Consider the following 21,759-nt stretch of genomic DNA (forward strand, 5'->3'; position numbering starts at 1 on the left):
AGATGCCGGTGACCCTAGTTAGCAGAGGCTTGAGTATAGTCATGAAATGTGGTTTGCTGGCAACACAGAGAAAAAAACTTTGCTTTATCTACTAGTCCTTAAGTTGATTAGCATGGATTTCCAGCCAGGGGCCTAGCAAGTACAGTTTGTCAGGCAGAAATGGGAAAGAAAAATAATCGGATTAAACTGCACATAAATTTTGGAGTGAAGACTCTCTGTGTAATGGAAATACGACTGTACTAAATGTGATTGCTACTGCCAGTAGGGCTCAAGCACAGTTCCTGCGAGCTGTGTGGACAGGGTATTTTTCTCCCTAGTCAGTGTGCCAGCCAAATCATGCTGAATGCTTAGTCTCCTTATCCTGAAGTCTTCTCTCTGAAAGTCGGTAGAAGGTCTGCCTAGCACATGGAGAAAGCTTACTGCAACTTGTTTAGCCGCAGCTATGCTAAAAAGTACAAGTGGTTCCTAACTGCCATCCTGGATAAACAGAGCCTCAGATACGACAGTGAAATTTACACTGTCATGGATCCACAAAAGAGTTTTAAAAATAATCAAAGTGCGTTTTCCTCTCTGCAAGTGCTGCAACAACGCAGAATGGTCTGAAGTGACTGTGATACCTTTAGGGACCAAGTGGATTTAACTCTTTGCACTTAGCATGGGCCAATCCCTCATTGCTCTTCCCGCTTGTATGGGAAAACAAGTGCTGGCACTGTGTGTGAACCAGGAGAGACCCTGGTGGCTGCCCCTAGCACCCTTCTCACCCACCAAAGAAGTAGGACCAGAATTAAAAAATATTTTGCCTGGTAATTATGTTTGCTGGGGCGGCAGGAGGGAATTGTGAAACAAGTGAATATGGCACGCTGAATCTGTGGTCTAGAGGCAACATTTAAATGCCAATGTTCAGGAGTATTTAAGTGCTGGTTGCAATTAGCGCACACGTCCAGCAATTGGACCTATCTGTTGTGACTCCAGGCAGTAGATGCTAGTGCAGGGGACAGCAGCTGCAAAGACAGGGGCAAAAACTCTGTTTTCTTTCGAGCCTTTCTGTTTGTCAGAGAATGTGATATCAATCAGCAGCCCTGTGTGCTGCCCCCTCCCCATCCTGTCTTCACAGAGTCGAAAGCCCTGGCAGCTCCCTCCTCTGCTGCTTTCCCATTCTGTCCTTCTGTCGCTGCAGAACTGTCAGGTTCTTCTCAGTTAATTGAAATAGTGAAACTCAAAACAGCGGGACGCGGTTACGGTTTGGATTTTGGTGTGGTTTGGAAGCATTTATTTGTTCACAGTCTGCAAATGGCTTAGCAGCAGAACAGTCTCATCCACAGAGGTAGCCTGTCTTCTCTCTGCAGATGTGGATTTTCTCATAAATCTGGAATCTAGAAGCGTGTTTTGAAGCTCCCGGAGTTGTCATTGGTAGTGCCCATCAGCAGAAGTTCAAGGCAGGAGCAATTCTTCATTTATGGTTTCATAATGTATTTATTTTAGTAGGACTCAGGGTTTCCCGTAGCAGTGTTCAGCATTAAAACACATCTTATGGGCTCTCCAAAGAAATCGCTTTTCTTTTCCATGACCACTATGCTAACTAGTAGAAATGCAAATTATCTGCAAGTTCCATGTTGTAAAAGTTACATCTAGGTTGCTGAATTTCTGGTATTGCAAGCTAAGGCCACTAAATTTAGAGACACGTCCTGTTCCAGCCAAGCATAAATATTTTCTGCCAGAGTCTTTAGCAGTGTTGTTTTCCCCTTTCTCCTTTCTTGGTGTAATGATGGAATGTTTCAATGGACGTGAGGCCTCTTCAGTTTTTTCTTGAGTTTGACACATCCATAAATGAGCTTGTTGGCAGGAAATGTTTTATTCTTGGGAGGGCAAATATGTATTCCCAGCAGCCTCATGGCCTGGCACTGACACCTTCACGATTGTGCCAGAGACCGGTTTTATGAGAGATCTGATTGAATTCCCCAAAATCAGGCACGTTACGCAGTCTCTGAGGGAGACCTTAAAATGACATCTTCCTTGCTGGTGTGTTCTGCTCTGCTGTGGTAGGGGAAGGGAGCCCTGTAGCTGACTTGTGTGAGTTTATAACTTAGTAGGCACACACCAGGTTATGAATGCATTAGAGGTGGCAGGAAAGAGGCAGTAAGAAGAACTCCAGATAGGAAATGCTCTTGCTTTAACAGGGTGACAATAATGGTGATACAGTTAATCTATTTTTTTGTCTTCTAAGTTGTTTCATTCTGTGAAAAAAAAGGCAAGCTGGCAAGACCAAAACTTCTCCATCTCCCCAGGCCCTATTAGAAATGCTGTGATTGTTGAGGTCCTCCTGCAGTCTCTCCTTGTATTTCCAGTCACTGATAGCTTTCCTGTCTGCATAGGGTTGTATTTTGTGTTTGTATTTAGAGAATCCTTTATAAGCATCAAAATATTTGGGCAAGAAGGATCTCACAATAATAGATAAAGGGCCATGGCAGACAAAACACTGTAACTCAACTGACTGTTCAGACCTCAGCTGGGTCATCAGTTGGCACAAAATTATGATCTCTGATGGCTGTGCAGGGTTACGTGACTTGTGTCAGTCTAGATGTGTTTCAGGATCTCCCTCACAAAAGGGTGACTTTCCATTTGGCAACACAACAAAGAAGATATTTACCATATCTGATGACTTTTGAAATGAGAGATAACCTGGTAAGTGATGTTACTAATTGTGAAGTCACCACGGAGAGGGAAAAGGGCGGTAATCAGTAGGACTGGCAAGCAGTTCTTTTTCTTTTAACAAAACGTACATTCTGCACAGAGCTATGGTCCTGCCTCTCTGGAAGTGGGAACTGCAGGTATTTCTAGTAGGACATAGAAAATTCGTCCTGTTGCAATAGCTTCCGTGTGTCTATTGAGACACAGTTTTTTGTTCATTGCAGTCTTAGGTCCTTATGCCTGTCCAAAGACCACAACCTTGTGTTACGCCAAACTTCTTGAGACAGAGACCAGTTCAACAGAAAGCTGTGCCAAGGCATGGCAGTGACTATTTCCTGACACAGTGTCAGCCAGAGAGAAATAAAGCCACCTTCCTTTATTTTAAACTTCCACAAACTTTGTGTGACAACATCTCAGCTTGATGTGTTTTCAAGGGCCACCCTTATTTTCATGATGGCAGGATCCAGGAGTAGGTAGAAGCATCTCTGATGCACAGGCTAAGTCTTGGAAATGAAAAGAGAAGCGCCAAAAACACATCATATTGTAATGATTCAGAATTAAAATGCTCTTAAGAATTGAATCAGTAAAACCCTCTTTCTGTTTGGCCAAAGTACAGGATAAACACACAGTGGATAAAAGGGGGGAGGGGGCAGTCAGAGGCAGGGGTTGGTATTCAGGAGCTCCTGATGAGTTTTTCCATTGTGCATCGTTGGCTGCTTTTTGTCTGCTTTTGTCTATTTCTGTTCTGTCATTATCACGTCCATTAAATGGGGAGATCTGCAACTCAGACATTTGAAAGCCAGAGACTGGCATGGATTGCAGTCACCGCGAATTTCAGGGATGTCTGTCTTTTTTTATGACTGTGCAGCCGCCTGCTGTGGTTTCCCTTGGCTGCCGGAGGGGTTCAGGAGGCATGGCCTTTCCCTGGAAATCCCCCTGGAGAGCCCCACTGAGAGAAACCTTCTCGCAAGAAGAGAAATGACTCATGGTGATACAAGGGACAGATTCCTCAGAAGCGCCTTTGGGTAGCTATTTTTTAATATGTGCATCACAGACAACCATAATTTTTCTTTTTCTCTATTTTTGACGTGGAATAAATAGTCCTCCTTACCACTGCGTGGTTATCTGAAGCTGCTGAGCTGCTGGTGGGCTCGGATATAATCCTCACAGGGAGCTCCAAAATAGCTCCAGGTCTGGAGAGCTTCCCGGCTGGGCTGACGAAGCCGGGTGGGAGGTTTGACTGCTGCCTCCCTCCAGCCCTCTTCTGCCTTCGTGCCGCTGCTCCGTTGTTTCCAGGACCACACCTGATCCTGTCTCCCCACTGCCGGCGGTGCAGCACCCGCCTCTGGTACCATCCGTTTTTTTTCAGATCTGCTCTAAGCATCTGGCAATCAGCAACAAAGCAGTACAGTATTTTACACCACCACCAAAGCGTTTTTTAAAGCACTCTTCTTCGTCATGAGAAAAGGCTGCCTTTGCATGGGTGGCCTGCAGCACGGGTGTTCTCAAGCCCGCTGATATCTGAGGAGGTGAGATGGGAAGACATTGCATTGAAGAGGGTGATTTTAAGACTCCTTTGGCATTTGTGTCCTGTTTTGTTGCCTCTTAAAAAAAATCTCTATTATATATTAGTTGTTCTCCTCGTCAGGCCAGCCCAGGCCAGTGAGGCACGCATGCATTCGAATTGGCTTGGGGATTCTGCGTGCCAGTCTGATGTAAGATGTTACTTTAAACTGCTGATGAAAAGAGAATTTATCTGCATTCCTTTTAAATGTCCAGCTGTTATCTCCTGAGAGGAGAGGAGTGAAATGCCTAGGAAAAACAATCCTGTGTCACCCTGTTCAGCTGGAACTGGGAAAGGCAGAGAGGGGAGTGCAGGAACATGCCAGGCTTAAAATAACAGGAGGATATTAGGAAAGGAACTAGGAGCCAAGTGTGAGATGGAAGGTGTGTGCCTCCCCTTCAAAGCAGGGACCATGCAGAAAGCTGGGGATCATGCAGAAAGCTAGGGGCCGTGCAGGAGAGGCTTCTCCTCCCTCCCCTTCCCGAACCCCACATGCCGTGGGGCTGGCCAGCCTGCATGGCCACCTACAGCCAGGAAACCTCGTGCCTCTGCCCCCCTGGGCTGGCTGCCTGGCTGCTGCCGCAGGGCTTTGTGTGTGCAGCGCTGAGGGGCAGATGCTGAGCTGAAGTTAATGGTGCTGCCCCGACCGGGGAGCCAGAATATGAAGGAGTCTGGTTGGTTTAGGCAGTGGTGGGTAAAAGGATGTTCCTAGGGATGGCGAGGCGTAGGATAATCAGGTCCCAAAGGCCCCTGGCTCCTCTGCCCACCTGTGGGAAACCTTCTTACCCTCTGTTTTGGGGAGAGCTCGTTACGCCTCTTTTGCTCCAGATTTGGCAAGAGCTGTGGGTGCTCCTGACCCCAGGGCAGAGGGGCGATAGCTTGTGTTTTCACAAGATGGGGTGTTAGCTGGGTACACTCCAAGCCAGGGGCAGAAAAATCAACTTTCGGCATGCCAGGGAAGAGCAGCCTCCTGTTTGCAGCACTGGGGAATTCTCGGTGAAATGAGCAAGGGCGGGAAAACCCGCCTGGGAAGACTCCTGGCACATGAAACTTGAACATGTCTGGAACAGCCCAGACAGGAGGGAAAATATAAGGTGTGCAAGACCTTGCTTACATTATTCTGGGCCAAACATGGTGTCATTGTGTGGAGGCCAAATTGACAGAAACTGCAGAAATATGCCCGATGTTATGTAGTTTCCTTTACGGCTCTGGCAGAATTCCCTGCTCTCTCTCGGCATCAGTAGCCCTGAAACCAGAGAATACATTAGGCCCTTACCAGCTTACCTTTCTGTTCAAACCATCCTGTAAGTCTGAGACAAAAAGCCCTTGAAAACCACTTAGCAGCTGCCCACTGAGTGTTTTGATTGTGAAAATACAAAACAAAAGTCTTTGTTACCAGCGCATCAGGCATTTCACTGAAAATAGTGCCTTTAGCAGATGTTGGGGCAGGCTGTAGGCCTCCAAATACACTAACTCTGAGCTTTTCCTTGGAAAGGCAGCAGTCAGGGACTTCCCCAGCTGACTTCTCGAGTGCCCCACAGCAGGGAGCCCTTGTGTTGGAAGGGAGCTCAGATCATAAGCTTGTTCCCTCTTCTGGGAATATGTGCTCATGGATGAGGTGCTGCGGCTGGTTTTTTTCCCCAGCTCCAGCGGCAGTAGCCAGTTGTAAGAGGAACTGTTGGGAGCAAAAGCTGTGCTGGCTCCTGCGGTCCGATTGACTTGTGGCTTGGGGGCTCACAGAAATTGTGTTCTTCTGAAAACACTTGATTCTCCTTCCCTCTTCCCATCAAAATACACACATAAATGGTTTCTCAGGATCCACACTGGTCTGTATTACAGCCCTAGGGCACGGTATCGGTGTGAGTTTGGCGTGGAAGTGTCTGTGTGAGTTTGCTCTTCAGGCCCTGGAAGACTGGCAGCAGGCGGCTGTGCCACAGCCATACGGCGATCCCTATCGAGAGGATGTCCATATGGTGGTCACATCACATGCAGTTCCATCCCTGGTTCGCAGCTGTGACATGTTCTCATCCTGGAAAAAATGCTGCATACGACTAGGACTACTGTTTTGAAATATTCTGTCTTATTAAGCCTGTAGCGGCTGATTCTTCACATCCTGCTGATTTATAATAGCAATCAGGAAAGTGAAGTGGTGCTAGAAATTCCATAAAGACAGCTAACCCTTAATGCATTAGAGGAATACAAATAGCACCTCAGGATTCATTATCACCCCTGTTCACTGCCCAACTGAGCAATCAGTTTTGGAGAGACACAAATAAGGACAATTCTTTCTGTCCAAACTGAGGTAATTAGCGATAGAAATGGAGAGAAGTGGGAAGAGTTAGCATTATGAGGCATGGGATTTTTACAAAGGGGTAGAGCGTTTGCTGGCCAGCTAGTAAGGTACAGGCTTGACGTCTCTCATCTGCTACTAAAATAGAAGGTACAGCACTCTGGGGTAAACCTTAACATGTTTTTTGTGTGTAATAGTCATTAACCAAGTGTATACGCATCGCCATTTCCCAGACTAAAACAAGGTATTTACTGTGCCTCTGCTGTTGCTGCTGTGTTACTTGTTCTGTGAAGTAACACTCAGGTGTTAACTTGTTCTGTGAAATGTCTCTTGAAGCAAGGATGTTTAGATGGGCATGTTTTAAATTGGGAACAGTAAGTGTAAAAGTAGCTCACTATGTGTTGGTTTTGTAAGATTTTGGGACATTTCAGCACATGCAATCAAACCGCGCATTGCTTTCCCTGAGATGAAGGTGGGAGCAGGCACTAACTAGTGCTGTTTTCACTGACTTCAAACACCAGGAAAAGCCAAAAGAACTGTGTGGATCTTGTCAGCTCAGGAAATACATGTGTTTTACTGGTATAAATGTAAATTTGAAGCATCTATAGATTTGAGGGATTACCCACTGTTACCTATTTAGCTAGGTGCTTCAGAACTAGCATCTGAAAGTTGTTTAACTAGCCTGTGGAGGCCCAGGGTGCTTACCACTCTGTTGGCTCTCTACCTTTGGCAAGCAGCAAGACAAGGATGTTACAGGTCAAATGTAAAGAAATATCTCTCAATGTTTAGCTGAGTTCGGACTGAACATGACTGGTTGAAAGGTGGGGGTGCAAAAACAGACAAAAGGTGATGTAATAGTTTTATCAGGTTAACAGTCACCGTAGCAACCAAACTTTACCATGCATGACAAGTTCCTCCAAGTCCTTACACTCCATTTCTTTTCCACACAGCTTTTGTTACTGCAGGTGTGTTAAGGACTGCAGCTGAAGTAAACTGTGGTTCTACGGGGTTCTTTCCCATGGGACCGTGTGCAGTGTTTTCACAGCTACACCTTTCTTGCATGTAACGTTAAATCAACCTCATGAGATTTTCAGTTATCTCTCCCCATCCAAATAGAATCATAGAACGGTTTGGGTTGGAAGGGACCTTAAAGATCATCTAGTTCCAACCCCGCTGTCCTGGGCAGGGACACCTCCCACTAGACCAGGCTGCTCCAAGCCCCATCCAGCCTGGCCTTGAACACTTCCAGGGATGGGGCATCCACAGCTTCCCTGGGCAGCCTGTTCCAGTGCCTCACCACCCTCACAGTAAAGAATTTCTTCCCCATATCTAATCTAAATTTCCCCTCTTTCAGTTTGAAACCATTGCCCCTCATCCTATCCTATCACACTCCCTGATAGTCTTTCCTGTAGGCCCCCTTCAGGTACTGGAAGACTGCTATAAGGTCTCCCCAGAGCCTTCTCTTCTCCAGGCTGGACAACCCCAACTCTCTTAGCCTGTCCTCATAGCAGAGGTGCTCCAGCCCTCTCATCATCTTCATGGCCCTCCTCTGGACTCGTTCCAACACGTCCATGTCCTTCATGTGTTGGGGTTGTTCTTATGTTGGGGACTCCAGAGCTGGACGCAGTACTCCAGGTGGGGTCTCACGAGAGCAGAGTGGAGCAGAGTCTCACGAGAGCACCTCCCTCGACCTGCTGGCCATACTTCTTTTGATGCAGCCCAGGATGCAATTGGCTTTTTGGGCTGTGAGCTCACATTGCCGGCTCATGTTGAGCTTCTCATCCACCAACACCCCCAAATACTGTGAATGTTTATTCCATTGGCCTTGATGTTCCTGCTAGGTAACACTTGCTGGGCATGGTGCTGAGCCTTCCCCAGAGCCTCTGAGTGTGACATCCTTTGGAGCAGACAAGCACCAGATTTACCCTACTCTGTTCTGTCATACCAGTAGTGCCTCACACACGTGTTAGGTAACAGTGATCTCTGCCAGGTCTGGTCTTTTCTTACTTATCTTCTATTGCAAGTAAAAACTGGGTCTTTTTTGCTCCTGTTTTCTTTGCAGAGCACAGATTTTGACTGTAGACTATGCTGAGTCTTTCTGACTGCTAAGATAGGATATAAAAAATAAAATTTATATTTGGGGTGGGTGGCAGTGAGCTTTTAACTACTAGGGGAGAAGGTTGCGTAATTTGAAAACTGAGAGTATATTACTTCAGTGAAAGGACGCATAAAGAATACTGATGATTCTTCATCAACAAGGCCCCTCTTATGTCCTTTTTAATTTGGCCAGTAAACCAGCGTCTGCAGTGTGTTGGGATAAACTCCTAACTTGGAATATTTCCCCGGCTCACTTTGTGAAAGCCCTTCTGTTGCAGAGGCCGGGCACAGCCAGACGTGCCACATGTGCTCTCCTTCTCTCCGGTTATAAAATGCTGCCCTTGCCAGGCCACCCTCGGAACTGCAGCCTGGTGAGATGGCTTTCCAGGAGCATCCCCTGTGGTCTGTGCAGAGGTGGGGAAGCTTTCGCGAGTTTTAGGGTGTTGATTCCCGCGGGGCTCAGTGGGCTTATGTGGGAGCCAGCAGTAGCCTTGTTATTGAGATGAAACCCAGGTCACTCACTCAGCAGCACTGCAAGGACGGGAGGGAAAGGCAAATCACCACAAGGCGATTCTAGGCAGCAAAGCACAGACAAATGTCTCCACGCGCGCAAAGTTCCCAAGTGTCAGCTCTGACACTGCCAATATAACTTTGTCCCAGTTTAGCCCAGCTCCATGCCATTCTTAGCACCCTTACTTTTTATTTTCAAATCTGATGTTTTTCTCTCCGTGCTGCCTACGCTATGAGGATGGGCCACAGAGAAAGGTTCCGGGGTCTGCACATCAGCACCCTTGCACAAGAGGTGGGACCGTCCCGTGTCTGTATAGCAGCCACCAGCTCTGCAGCTCCCCGGAGGAAGCACCTGCCCCATGCTGCATGCTCACCTGCTCTGGGAAATGGTTTTTAAAGCCACCTTAAAGCTCATGCTTAGTCCTCCCCAGAACTTCTGCCTTGTTCGCTTTTACCTTCCCTCATAGAGATATTTGTAACGTAACAATATTATAAGGTACCTCAGTTCCATTGTGGCACACTTCATCTAATTACTTTTTGGTTCACAATTGGTAAGTAACTATTGGTAACTATATAAGCATTTTAACCCTCACTGCTGTGGCTTATTTGAAAGGAAAAGAGTACCTCATAGAAGAAAATGCCTGTGCACTCTCTTCTTCTGTATTTCTTGTTCTTGCCCTTTTCTGTCTCTACTCCCCTCTCTTGTTCTTAACTTTTTCTGTTACCCACTGCCACATGGACTGAACCTGCTGCCTCCTAAAAAACCTAGCGATCTACTGTAATACAGGCTCGGGTAGTAATTACTTTCGGCTGTACTTGGCTCTACTGTAATAGTTACTTGGGTAAATTTGAGGCAGTAACTGATATCAGTGGAATTGCTCTGAGGGTGGTGAGACACTGGCACAGGTTGCCCAGAGAGGTGGTGGAGGCCCCATCCCTGGAGACATTCAAGGTCAGCCTGGACAGGGCTCTGAGCAACCTGATCGAGTTGAAGATATCCGCGCTAACTGCAGGGGCGTTGGACTAGATGACCTTCAAAGGTCCCTTCCAACCCAACACATTCTATTATTCTATAGTAATTTCTAAGTAAAAAGAAATTTGTTTAGCAAATCACCTTTAATAGCAATAGTATGCTATTTGTAATTAAAATTCCTATATGATTACCATGATGTTTGATTTCTCTTGGTAGTTTTCTTTGCTATCTTATTCAACACACAGTAGGTGACATGTGCCAAGTATTCTTAAATTTTATGTATCTTTGTGATTATTCCTTAGTGTGATTGAATACATAGAAGACCATGATCCACCAGAGAAGTTTGTTTTCTCTTTTGTCTGATGCATCTCCGATCCCTTATTTTATCTAAAATACTGAATGTTAAAAAATCAACCTGTGGAAAAGTTTAGTGTAAGAACTACCTCCGGTATTATCCAAGTAGTAGTAAGAAAAATATTTTCAGCCTGTCAATCAACCCAGCACAGGACAACCACTTATGCACTTGCAAGCTGAAGTATTACTTCTGTTTTCAAAATAGTTTCCCCTCTCCTTTTCTCTTGATGCAGGGAGAAGAAACTGAAAGCTAGAGTGCAAGAGTTAGTGAGTGCTTTGGAGAGACTCACGAAGAGCAGTGAAATCAGGCATCAGCAGTCTGCAGAATTTGTTAATGACCTCAAAAGGGCAAACAGGTAAAGGATCTGCCAGCAGATGGATGCACCATTGGTTTTTTTTTTGCCGTGTTCTGGTAATGCACTGTAATCCTCCCCCTACCTTCATGAGCAGTTTCTGGATCCGTGCATTCACACAAGTTGACTCTTTAAGGTCGCAGTTAGAGATGGGGGAGGTATAAACTTCCCATGTAGGACACTGAAAACTACACAGCTAAGAACAGAGTCGGGGAAATAATGCATTAATCCTAAATGAGTTACTAGTAAATGCATTATTATTAACACAAACAAAAATCTCCATTTAGTCAGATTTATGAATCTTGTTATTTTGTTTAAAATTGCACCTTTTTCTTTGGCTCCAGCCTCTTTATTAATAAACTGGCTTTGATAATCATTTAAATTTTATTGCTCACTCGGTAGATTTTGTTGGCGCTGGGTTTGGATGGACTGAGAATATATATGGTGGACTGTTGCTGCCCTTCCTGCAAGGAGCGTGTTGCTCACAATGTAGTTTTCATTAATAAATTACACTTGAAAGCCCTTGTGGTGAGGAGCAGTACCTATCTCAAGATTTCCCCCTGAGTCAAGGTGGAGGCACAGAAGATACTTAGCAGCTGACAGATTAGTACAAGATGCCATCCTCTGGATATAACTGTTACTGCTTTCAATGGAAGATGCAAAATCAGTGCTGGATTTTGTAAGCAGATTCTGGCCATGGAATGTTTTTGTAAATCATGACATGTTGTGCTATCCTGACTCACAGTCATCAGCAACCTCTAGCTGCCTCCTAGAACCATGTTTAAAAGTGTTTTCAGTAATCGGTTTACTGGTAAAGGGGTGTACTTGCCCCCCAAAAAGATAGGGAGATTAGCATTGATCTGACTTTGGGGTTCTGGGGTGGATTTTTGTAGCACCGGCTATGATTAAGACTTTTTGAATGACCTTCTATTGCCTTGTATTTTTAACAGCAACTTGGTAGCAGCTTATGAAAAAGCAAAGAAAAAGCATCAAAATAAGCTGAAGAAACTGGAATCGCAAATGATGGCCATGGTGGAGAGACATGAAACACAAGTAAGGATGCTCAAGCAAAGAATAGCTTTACTAGAAGAAGAGAACTCTAGACCACACACCAATGAAACTTCACTTTAAATGCATCTCTTTCAGAGATGCTTAGTGCCATTATAAATGTCTGTCTTTTGGAGGCTGACTCTTAGGTAGCTTCAAACGTTAAAAGCTCTGACTGTCAACACTGACACACTTAAGCACCTTCTCTGGGATCCCAGAGAGGTGCCATGGGGATAATATAAGTGTTAACCTTAAGGACTGTTTCATAATGTAAAATGGCAGTGCCTGAATTATCATGCTATAATTATGTATGTTGTCTGTGTCATTATGTCTATATTCATACAGCTTCTCTTCCATTTTATGTATGTCTCATGGGTGACAGTGTCACATAGCAAAATAATTCATGTTAGGAGGTTTTAATTTGGGCAGTTTGGAGAGAATTTGAGAGTTTTCCCAATTCCTGAGCTCCCTCTGCACACAGCTCTATATTTTATCCTCAGGACTTGCTGCTGTGGTTAAATCAACTGAACGGGCAGCTGCAGAGTGGCGAGATGATAGGCAGGCTTGCTTTTTTGCACCATGCTTGCAGTACTGTTGCTCATAGTGCAGACCAGGTAGGGAAACTCCTGTTCATTTGGGAAAAAAAAACACCAAGAAACTCCAGTTACACCTCTGAAAAATGGTGATAATGGTGTATTTCTTACAGTTTGTAAGAGGACTAAAGCCAGTTAGTGTCACCATGCCAGACAGATAGTCTGTGCCAAGGTTGGGTAAGAAATTATAGGAGACGTCCTGGTATTTATATTGCATGGTGTTTGCAGTTATTTTGTGAAACCGTTGGCTTTGGTTTTTTTTTTTGTTTAATACATTATAACCAAGGTTTTCTTTAAGAAGCTGGGCCATTTTTGTCACATGTGTAGTGCTTATTACAGCTTTCTGTGATCAAGAGGTAGAATGTCTTCTTTTTATACTTGTTTTGACCAAAAAAGGTACTTATTAGGAATGTACCTGTTTAATATTTAATAGGCACAAAACTATAAATGTGTAGGTGTATGGACATACAGCCACAAACAGAATGTGAATGGTGAAGTCTTCATACAGCTTCTTAGGTTAGTTTTTGTTACTGCTAACATTCTCTTCTTTAAGTCACATCATGTTACTGTAATTGGCCTATTATGGTAATGAACATTTTGCTTATTAAGCAAAGCATGGGGATCCGGTTGATTTCTCTGGGGAGCAAAATACAGGAGTCTGCTGTAACATCTGTTTCATTCAGAATTTTCTTCTTTTTGACTGAGTACATAAAACAGCTTCCATGTTTGCTTTAACATGCCAAACTAGAGTCCGTTAACTTTGCTAGACTGTTACGGTGTTACACCTGTTTTTGAGTGAATCTGATTTCAGGAGTTGGCTCTCCTTTTTGCTTTACATGTCGAGTTGCACCTCAAGTTTTATTAGTGTATTTAGAATTATGATAACTTCTCTCATTTATTTCTCCAATTTCTAGTACTAAGGAAATATTTTTAAAGGACTCGAACTGTTTTTGTCTACTCTTGGGTTAGGCATGGCAGCCAAAATAGCTGTGGGAATTTGTGTTCGGAATATGGCATGATTGTTAAGTCTTGGTTACACCTGAAACTGTAGCAGTTGGTGTTCATGACATCTCTTATTACTGTAGCTGCTGTTTTCTTCTTAGAGTAGTGATTCCTACTTCTCTGGAGTCTGATACATAACTACAAAGCCAATATCACACGGTTGATTGCAATAGCAAAAACAATCCTGATTTCAAAATTAAGTTGTAAGTAGCCATGCCCTGGGATTGGTTTTGATCAGTCCTCTTTCTCAAGATAATTGCACTTCTGAATTCATAATGCAAATGGAAATTTTTGCAAACCAGCTTGTTGAGGGAGCAAGCACATTGATTTCTTTATGGTTCTGCTAAGTATCTATCTACTGTGTTTTCCTTCTTGGCCAACAAATTTCTCACCAACAGGAATGTGGGTTTTTGCCATAAACTTCAGTGGTCGCTGATCACACTTGTTTCTGAAGAAACACATAGAAAATTATCCACTGTGTACTGTGGCAAGAATGCAGTTACAGTTTTGTCTTCTTGCGTCCAAAACACCCATGTAACTTGAGGTCATCTTAAACGGTCCATGTGAAATACCTTTGACTTAAGGTGACTAAAAACCACTGCTGCACTGTATTTCCTCTTAGGCTCAATTTTTTCTGTTTCGTGGTTGCTAGAGATGATGTTAAACATAATATAACGAAGCTTAAAGCATTTGAATTGAAACCTGTCGGTAAAGGAAAGATACAAATTCATGCATCTGGGTTTAAAGGCATAAAAAGCTGCAGTGTTCCTCAGTGTCTTTTTCAGGCCTACGTTTAGTGCATATCTTCTCTGCCAGCTATGCTCTAAAAGCATAATATAATAAATTGTAAATCAACAGTAAATGTAAGCCACTGCCCCTTTCTTCCCATAGGGCTTGCTTACAGACAAAAAAAGCAAGACTGTTGTGATACAGCCTCAGCAGTAGCTATAGTTTGCCAGACCACCAGTTATTTTGCCTAAGCGAGCAGCTACTGCTTCATTTGTTGGCATACTGCAAAAGGCCAATAGGGAAGTGGTGAAAGGTTTACTGTTATTGTGAAAACTGTTTTAATATTAATGATTAGCTGCAGCTCCAGTGTACCTCTTAAAATGGCATCGACCCTGAGAATAAATGACAAAAAACTAATTACTTTTATGCAACTGTTCCAAATACCAGCACACCAGCCTACAGACCAGCATGCAATCACCTTGAGTCACAGCAGCCTAACTCACTTAACACTTGTTGCAGAAATAATACATTTGCAAAGCAAGAAAAATAGGTGGTTCTTGCCAACAGAGCCTAAGTTTTTCACTCATAGATTAATCTTAGGGTGTTCTTTTGATTTTCTAAGTCGCAAGAGTGCATGAAAACCTTGTACTTCACAATGTGTTCAGAAAAAAAGTACTTTTTTTCTAATTAAATGCATAAATCTTCACCAGCTTGAATGTACTCTTAGCTATTGCAAAGCACATGTGAGTAAGTTTGCATTAATGTCAGTATTGTTCTACTAGCTTTATTAGGATTTTCTCCTCCTTTAATACTGTACCATACATTGTAATTTTAGAAACTTTTCACCTTACTGACTTAGCTTTAAATGTGTTGCTGCTTCTTAGTTTCCTAGCTGCTGTAAAATAGCTATTTTGTGTTTATTTGATAATAGAATTGTAAAAACTGCATTTATTTATACAGAGACATTTATAATACTTATTTTACAAATGTTCTTATATTCTGAATAAATTTCTAATGCTGTTTCTTTGCCTCGGGGGTTGCTTTACCATACCTTGTCATCTTATTGTTGAATGGGTCTGCTTACTGGTACCACAAAGACCTTCTCCAAGATAAGTTATTAAGATGGTATGACACTTCACATTCTTATTATGGGAACCTTCCTGACAAAGTTGTAAGAATTCATCAGGCATCTGATCACAGGTTTTAGCTGCGCTCAAGAACATTACTACTTGCCACAAACCCTCTACAGCTTCAGTGAACACTTTACAGAAATGGAAGGGCACATGTGAAACTGTCTCCACACATCCAGTTCTTTTTAATAACAAGTTATATGGACGAAAAAAATAATAATCACTATTTCATAAATTGTTTAAAAGCACTGATTGCAGTTCACATACTTCCTTTCTCCAGTACATCTAATAACCTTTTAAAAAGGTGTGGTTTTTTTTGCTTTCGATTGTGTTCGATGCACCCCTTGTCCACCTTTAAAACTGACTCTAAATAATACTTCTTTTCCTGACACTATATATAATCAGTGCTACTGAATGGCTTAAGGCAACATTTAAACATTCTACAATGAAAGAATAGCCTGTACCAGCAGCACAGGCTTTACAGTTCACACTGATCAGCAATGCTTATATTCATACTTCAGTACTTCAGTAAGTTTATGTATAAAGTCATTTAATTTTGCAGAGAAAAATTACAGTATAGAAGAAAATGTCGGTTTAGTCTTAGCCTCTTAAATGGTGTGCTTCAGTTTCTGAATCGGTGAATAATAAATAAAATCACAACTATCAGTACAACGGATGTTACAGGTAGTTACAGATTTTATTTACTAAAATTGATGAGTTGACTAATGCAAACTTTCTTCAAGATAACATAATGGAAATTGAATAAAATCTGTAACTTTACATGGTTTTAACCCTATTAGCTGTACGTACTTTCTACTTAAATAGCACCGATATGCCACTTACATACCAGTGAAGAAAACAGATCAAGTTCTTAAGCTTTAAACAAACAGGAGGAAGACATAACCCTTCATGCAATGAGCCATATAATAGAACACTGGCTCCCTATTTTCTGTGAGGCATGCAATGCTGCACAGAAAAGTGTTATCTTTGGGCAGAAATACTTGAGTCAGCCTGGGTCCTGGAACACATCCAGCAATCTAGCATTATGCCAAAATTAATGAACAAAACCCCACCTTCTTATGGGGAGTCCGTTTTGCTTTCTAATGTTAAAGTGCCTTGCAAACCCAGCTAAATGCTCCTCAGGGCTGAAGAGCAGCTTCCACATACTGCAGTGCCATGCAGACATAGTAAAGTTACTTAAGTATCCTGTTTTAAGTATAGGCTTGAGAAGTATTTGCTGAGAGCTCTTAATCATGCAGTTTTGCATACTTTTCCTGCATAACAAAAATATATACCCAACCACTAAGATACAAGTGGTTCATCTCCTTAGTTCAGCAATTTTGCTCAAACATGCTTTAAAAAATTTGCAAAGTTTTTCTCACAGTGCGAAGCGTGTTGTAGAGAATTGAGTTTGCAGGATCTATATTCTTAAAAAGCTATGAATGCCTTGTTTTAAAGTGATTAACGCTGCATGAGCTGTAATCATTTTCTTAAAGGCACTGAACTGTAACCCATAATGAAAACTAGAAGCTATTTCTCTTGATCAACAATAGAAGTGATTAGCACTGGCAAAATAGTGTTTTCAGTAAATTTCATAGTGGACCTATTCCAATTTAAACATTCTGTACCCTGTGAAATTTTGATAATTACTTAAAAGCAAGCCTTCTTTTCTCCTGCAAGTATTGAAGGAGGAACTGAAGACACTTTTACTTCCTTCCCAGAAGTATCCCAGAGCTGAGAACAAGTTAAAGAGAAGGGCTGCTGTAAAGCTGAATCTACAAGTCTAGCTTAACCTAACATTTTCAATGAAAAGACAAGTTAAAATCCAAGCATTTAATTTTAGTGTACTACTACTAATCCAGAATACTTCCTCTTGCATGATCTTGAATATGGCAAACATAATTGCTACGTATGTTGTCTTCCTTTTAAGTTCACAATCTACTTGAAACAGTGAAATGCACACACAGCAAAAATCCTACTGCATCGATCAGTGCTTATGTACAGGATTAAGAACAGTGCAAATACTAGCATTTAGCCTACTTTCATTCTCGAACTACACTATTGCTATAAATGCATAAGAACAAAAACCTATTATGCAAGAGTAGTGACATTTCCAAGCCTAATTTTCTGTAAAAGCACCTTCAGTTAGCTTGTAGAAATTTACCGTATCTTAAATCATTTTGGTTGCTTCAAAAACTGAAATATTGTAATAACAAAAGCAATCTGAAAGAATGATGTCATGTATAAGCACCAGATTATTTAACATTTACAGTGCATGACTTATTTTCTGTAAATAAACAGATTTTAAATCAACAAGAGAGGCTATTCTATCAGTTCTCAATAATTTTGAGCTTCGGAACACATTTATAGAGTATAGCCTCCTAATTTAAAAGATGAAGGCACCTGACTTTACCTCTGAAAAAAACCTCTGTTGCTCAGAACTTATATAAAAACAGGTATCTGAGGATTAAACAGCCCACTGACCCAACAACTGGACAGCCAGTCACCTATGGAGCAGCAGTGCTGTCTTGCACCACAGGATATTAGAGCTTGGATTCTTACTGTAGACTCTTGCTCTTCACACCAGAATGACAATAAACTGCAAACCAACAAAAGCAACTCTACTACAGTAACTAAAAGTTGGAAAAAATAATTTTGTATCTGAAATTACAATCTGAGAGCAAGTCTGTTAGGAACAGCCAGACCCAAAGCCTGCCTTGTTTTTGAAAGGAACTGTTACGTTTATAACAGCCACAGCTAAGTGAAGGAAAAACACAGCAAGAATTGTTCTCAAATCACCGAATTAAATCAGGAAGGCTGGAGCACAGCACAGAAGCCTGGAACAGTGACTAGGCCCAACATTTTATTAGAAACTATTTATGCAAGTTTGGTCTAAAGAATTTATATTGTATTAAAAAAATACTTTGATTGTGCAATAAATAAAGCTATTTCCCCTCTTCTTCCCAGTACCACTGCTTCCAGACTTCAAACTATGTAAGACACAGCTACTTTCAAACACATGCAGGTACATTGAGGAGCTGAAGTTAACAGGATTTCAGCACAGGACATATGTCGTTCAATTAGGCAGATCACTCTTCAGTCTGAGTTCAACGTTTAGAGCATTCTGTGAAGCAGAGATGCTGCTAAAATCTCACACTAAAGCAGGGAGTTTGTGTCGTACTAGAAACTGCAAACTAGTACTAGATTCCCAGCACCCACGCATTTGTAGTTTTTTTTGTTAAATGTTTGTTTATTCCACAAGTTCTTTAATTTCAAGAACAATGAATGACCGTTCATAATGTGATTAACCCCTTACAAGCAAGCATTCTCAAATTGAGCCATGTTTTTTTTTCAAGTATCTTGACACCAGCTCTCAATTCTGACATGCAGTTACTTGTTTCTTTGTGTCTAGCTCCGACAAAATGAAACCTCAGAGAACTAAAATCTATATCTCACTTGTTATTTCTTCACTGTTTTACAGAACATAATGTAAACTGTACTTCTAAACTTAAAAATATACTTAATTATAAAAGGATGGTGAAATAAGAACATAAACAATAGTAAACAATTAAAAATGTTCACAGTGCATGGCATGACAGAACCCATAAGGTAGATCACATGCCACCACACTTACATTGTTTTAGAAACCTTAACTGAGAAAGCAGAAAGCAACGCTACTACAAGAAACAGTACCCTTATACAAATAAGTAAGTTATTGCATATTTATCACATTTATTTGCAACTCACATTAAGGCTAGATTTACTAAAATCATGACATATGTATAAGCCCCACTTTGGGTTGCTTAATGAAGCAACTCATTTCTCCTAAGACCAACCATTCACTAAGAAGAAAAAAATGACCCAGTGAGTACAGAGGGCAGCAAGCAACTCCTATTCATAGGACACACTTGCTTCATCCTAAAGATTTCCCTCTGCCTAGGACATGATTTCCCAAACAGTTGGCAGAAGCTCCAAGTTCACTGCTTCATCATTATCCCCCTTATTTCACAAAGAACTAGCTGAAATATAACTGTAATTTATCTGAAAAATCAACTTATTAAAGATTTCCACAGCCTGATACTTAATCATGCCTTAGGAGAGTCCTGTTAACTCCACAGGCAGCAGCAGCCTCAGGATATGAATACAAACTTCTGCCTCACCATGAGTAAAGGCACTTTTGCTGGGAAATCAACTACTTGCACTAAAGAAGTAACTAAAGATTAGTTATCACCTGAAGCTGAATAACATAACCTCCTCCAGCATTATCCCACCTTCTCAATTACTGTTCTTCAACATGTATTGTTTTGAATGGCCTTTGTATACTTTTTTTAAAAAAAAAAAACAAAAAAAAACAAAAAAAACCAACAAAGTGAGACAAAGCTAGATTGAGCTATTTCACAATTTGGTCTTGAAGGACAAGGCCCTCAGGACTCTTGTCTTCCAGAAGGAGGAAATGCTGCAGTCATCTTCTCTTGTTGACTGATGCAGAAGTCCAGCATTCCTATCACCAAGATTATTACAGCATTAGAACCACAAATCACCTGGTGCCAGGCAGGTAAATAAACCAGGAGATAGTTCTAAAACTACTTCTGAGGAAAAGCACTAGGTAACAGATCAGGTAGGGTAGATGAAGTAGGGTGGTTGAAGGAAGACCAGGATTTTGGTTTTGGATGACACATGAGTTGCATAAAGACTCAGTGCATGAGCATACACTGTGATGAGAAAAGGGCGTAGTTCATTCAACCTATGAAGTTACCAATTACCTTTATTTTAGAGAAAAGTCTATTTTTAAATCTGGGACAATATGCTTGCTACCACAAGCTGCTATGACAAATTATTTCAGTGCATTTCTCTCAATTGCAAAGCACATGTTCAGAACCCCTTAACTTTAATCATGAGGGTGATTTAACAGTTTGTCACCTCAACTCTTACTAGTTTTTTGGTGTGTGTGTCCCCCCCCGCCCATCTTTGATATTTTCACTAAGAAAGTGTTGTAGCTGAAAACGACTGAGGCTACATTATTTAAATGCTAACTGCAAGTGCAATTCAATACTACTGGATATATACAGAGCATACACTACACAAGAGATCTGAGAACAACAGCACAGAATACAATACTGGACACCCTTAGAATAGTTATTGCAAGCCCGATTAAGCCGTTTAGTGTCACACAATGACTCTATTATCCATGCACCTGCCTTCCTCCTCAGCAAGATCTACAGAGGCTTATTTACATTCAGTATAAATTCTATACAAGTAACCTCTCACAAACAAAGTTTAAGCTTTTCTTTTTTGAAAGCAGCTGCAACTGGGCTGACACAAAACTTTGCAACTCCTTCTTACCCAGCTGGGGACAATGCATAAGAGTTGAAGCTAGACACTTTGAATGGGTAAGTTCTACCCAGTTTATGTATCCTTACTGAAGACAGAGGCAGAGTAGGTACAAGAAGTCAACATGCTATAGATTTGACTCCAAGTTCTACTGATAGCCAGCCAACAGAAATTATCAGTGTGAAGGAGGGAAGGTACTTTGGGCAAGCAACCAGGACAGAGAAAGGATGACAGGCTGAGGCTGTTCGAAATGTGCAACTTGGTTTCAAAATCACTAAGACAGAGGAGTCCTCTGAGAATCAGTTTCATTGCCACTGCCATAATATTGCAATGTACTACACAATAATGACTAACAAATCCAATAATTTACATCAGAGCAGTAAAAAGTTTAGCAAGCTGGTATACGCCAACAGTTAAAAGTCAATGACATTCTATAAAACACACAGCAAGTTAAAAAAAAAAAAACAAACAACCAAAGATAAGAGAATGCCCTCTAACGCACAGCTAGGAACGAGTGAACTGAACACTGGAAAGGTACTTTGTACTTTTGTGGACAAAGGCTATACTGCATTTAAAGTGCAACACTTGACTATGCCACTCCCATACTGCAAAGAGAACAAACCCTTCCAAACTGTCAGTCAGTCCCTGCATTGCATTTAAAAAACAAACAAACAAAATAAAACAAAAAAGTCCTGAGAAAGAGTAAGGCTGGATAAGAAACCCCCTCAATTGCAACAGGCAAGTCTGATTTTTGCTCCTAATAATTTTGCTGTCAGAGGTCAAAACTTTTCATTATGGCATCATGGTCAAACTTGAAACTCAAGAAAGCTCTTGATGAGAAAGCAAATTTGTAATGGCCATTGCATGCCACAGAATGTCCCTCTACATGTTCTGGCAGTGGGTCTTCACTGGAGCAACACATCTCATATGCTGCATCTGCTTAAAGAGAAAAAAAAGCATGAAACAAATTTTAAACAGATAGTTATCAATAAGAGTACCAATAACAGCACAAAGTCATACCTCAAATGTATATTCATTTAATATTTATGACAAAATCTGTATGTCTGGTCATAAACCGAAGAAGGGAACTCAAACAGC

General features: G+C 41.7%; 2 protein-coding genes across 7 annotated transcripts in view; one reads left to right on the forward strand and one right to left on the reverse strand.

Annotated features, from left to right (window-relative positions):
* MCC (MCC regulator of WNT signaling pathway) overlaps nt 1-15,178 on the forward strand; it is a 207,173-nt gene extending 191,995 nt beyond the window's left edge. For 2 of the 5 annotated variants that reach the window (XM_063321361.1, XM_063321362.1), the window contains 2 exons: nt 10,710-10,832; nt 11,780-15,177. In XM_063321361.1, the coding sequence (XP_063177431.1) occupies nt 10,710-10,832; nt 11,780-11,960 (304 nt within the window). In that variant the 3' untranslated portion in view covers nt 11,961-15,177. Of the gene's footprint in view, nt 1-10,709; nt 10,833-11,779 lie in introns of all 5 variants that reach the window. The other 3 variants (XM_063321360.1, XM_063321363.1, XM_063321364.1) reach the window with 3 other exon arrangements.
* Nucleotides 15,179-15,576: 398 nt separating this feature from the next.
* The window catches only part of DCP2 (decapping mRNA 2), a 34,978-nt gene continuing 28,795 nt past the window's right edge, over nt 15,577-21,759 (reverse strand). For both annotated transcript variants that reach the window (XM_063321365.1, XM_063321366.1), the window contains exon 11: nt 15,577-21,597. In XM_063321365.1, the coding sequence (XP_063177435.1) occupies nt 21,434-21,597 (164 nt within the window). In that variant the 3' untranslated portion in view covers nt 15,577-21,433. The remainder of the gene's footprint in view (nt 21,598-21,759) is intronic.

This window comes from Chroicocephalus ridibundus, chromosome Z (genome assembly GCF_963924245.1).
Source record: "Chroicocephalus ridibundus chromosome Z, bChrRid1.1, whole genome shotgun sequence".
Classification (NCBI taxonomy): Eukaryota; Metazoa; Chordata; class Aves; order Charadriiformes; family Laridae; genus Chroicocephalus; species Chroicocephalus ridibundus.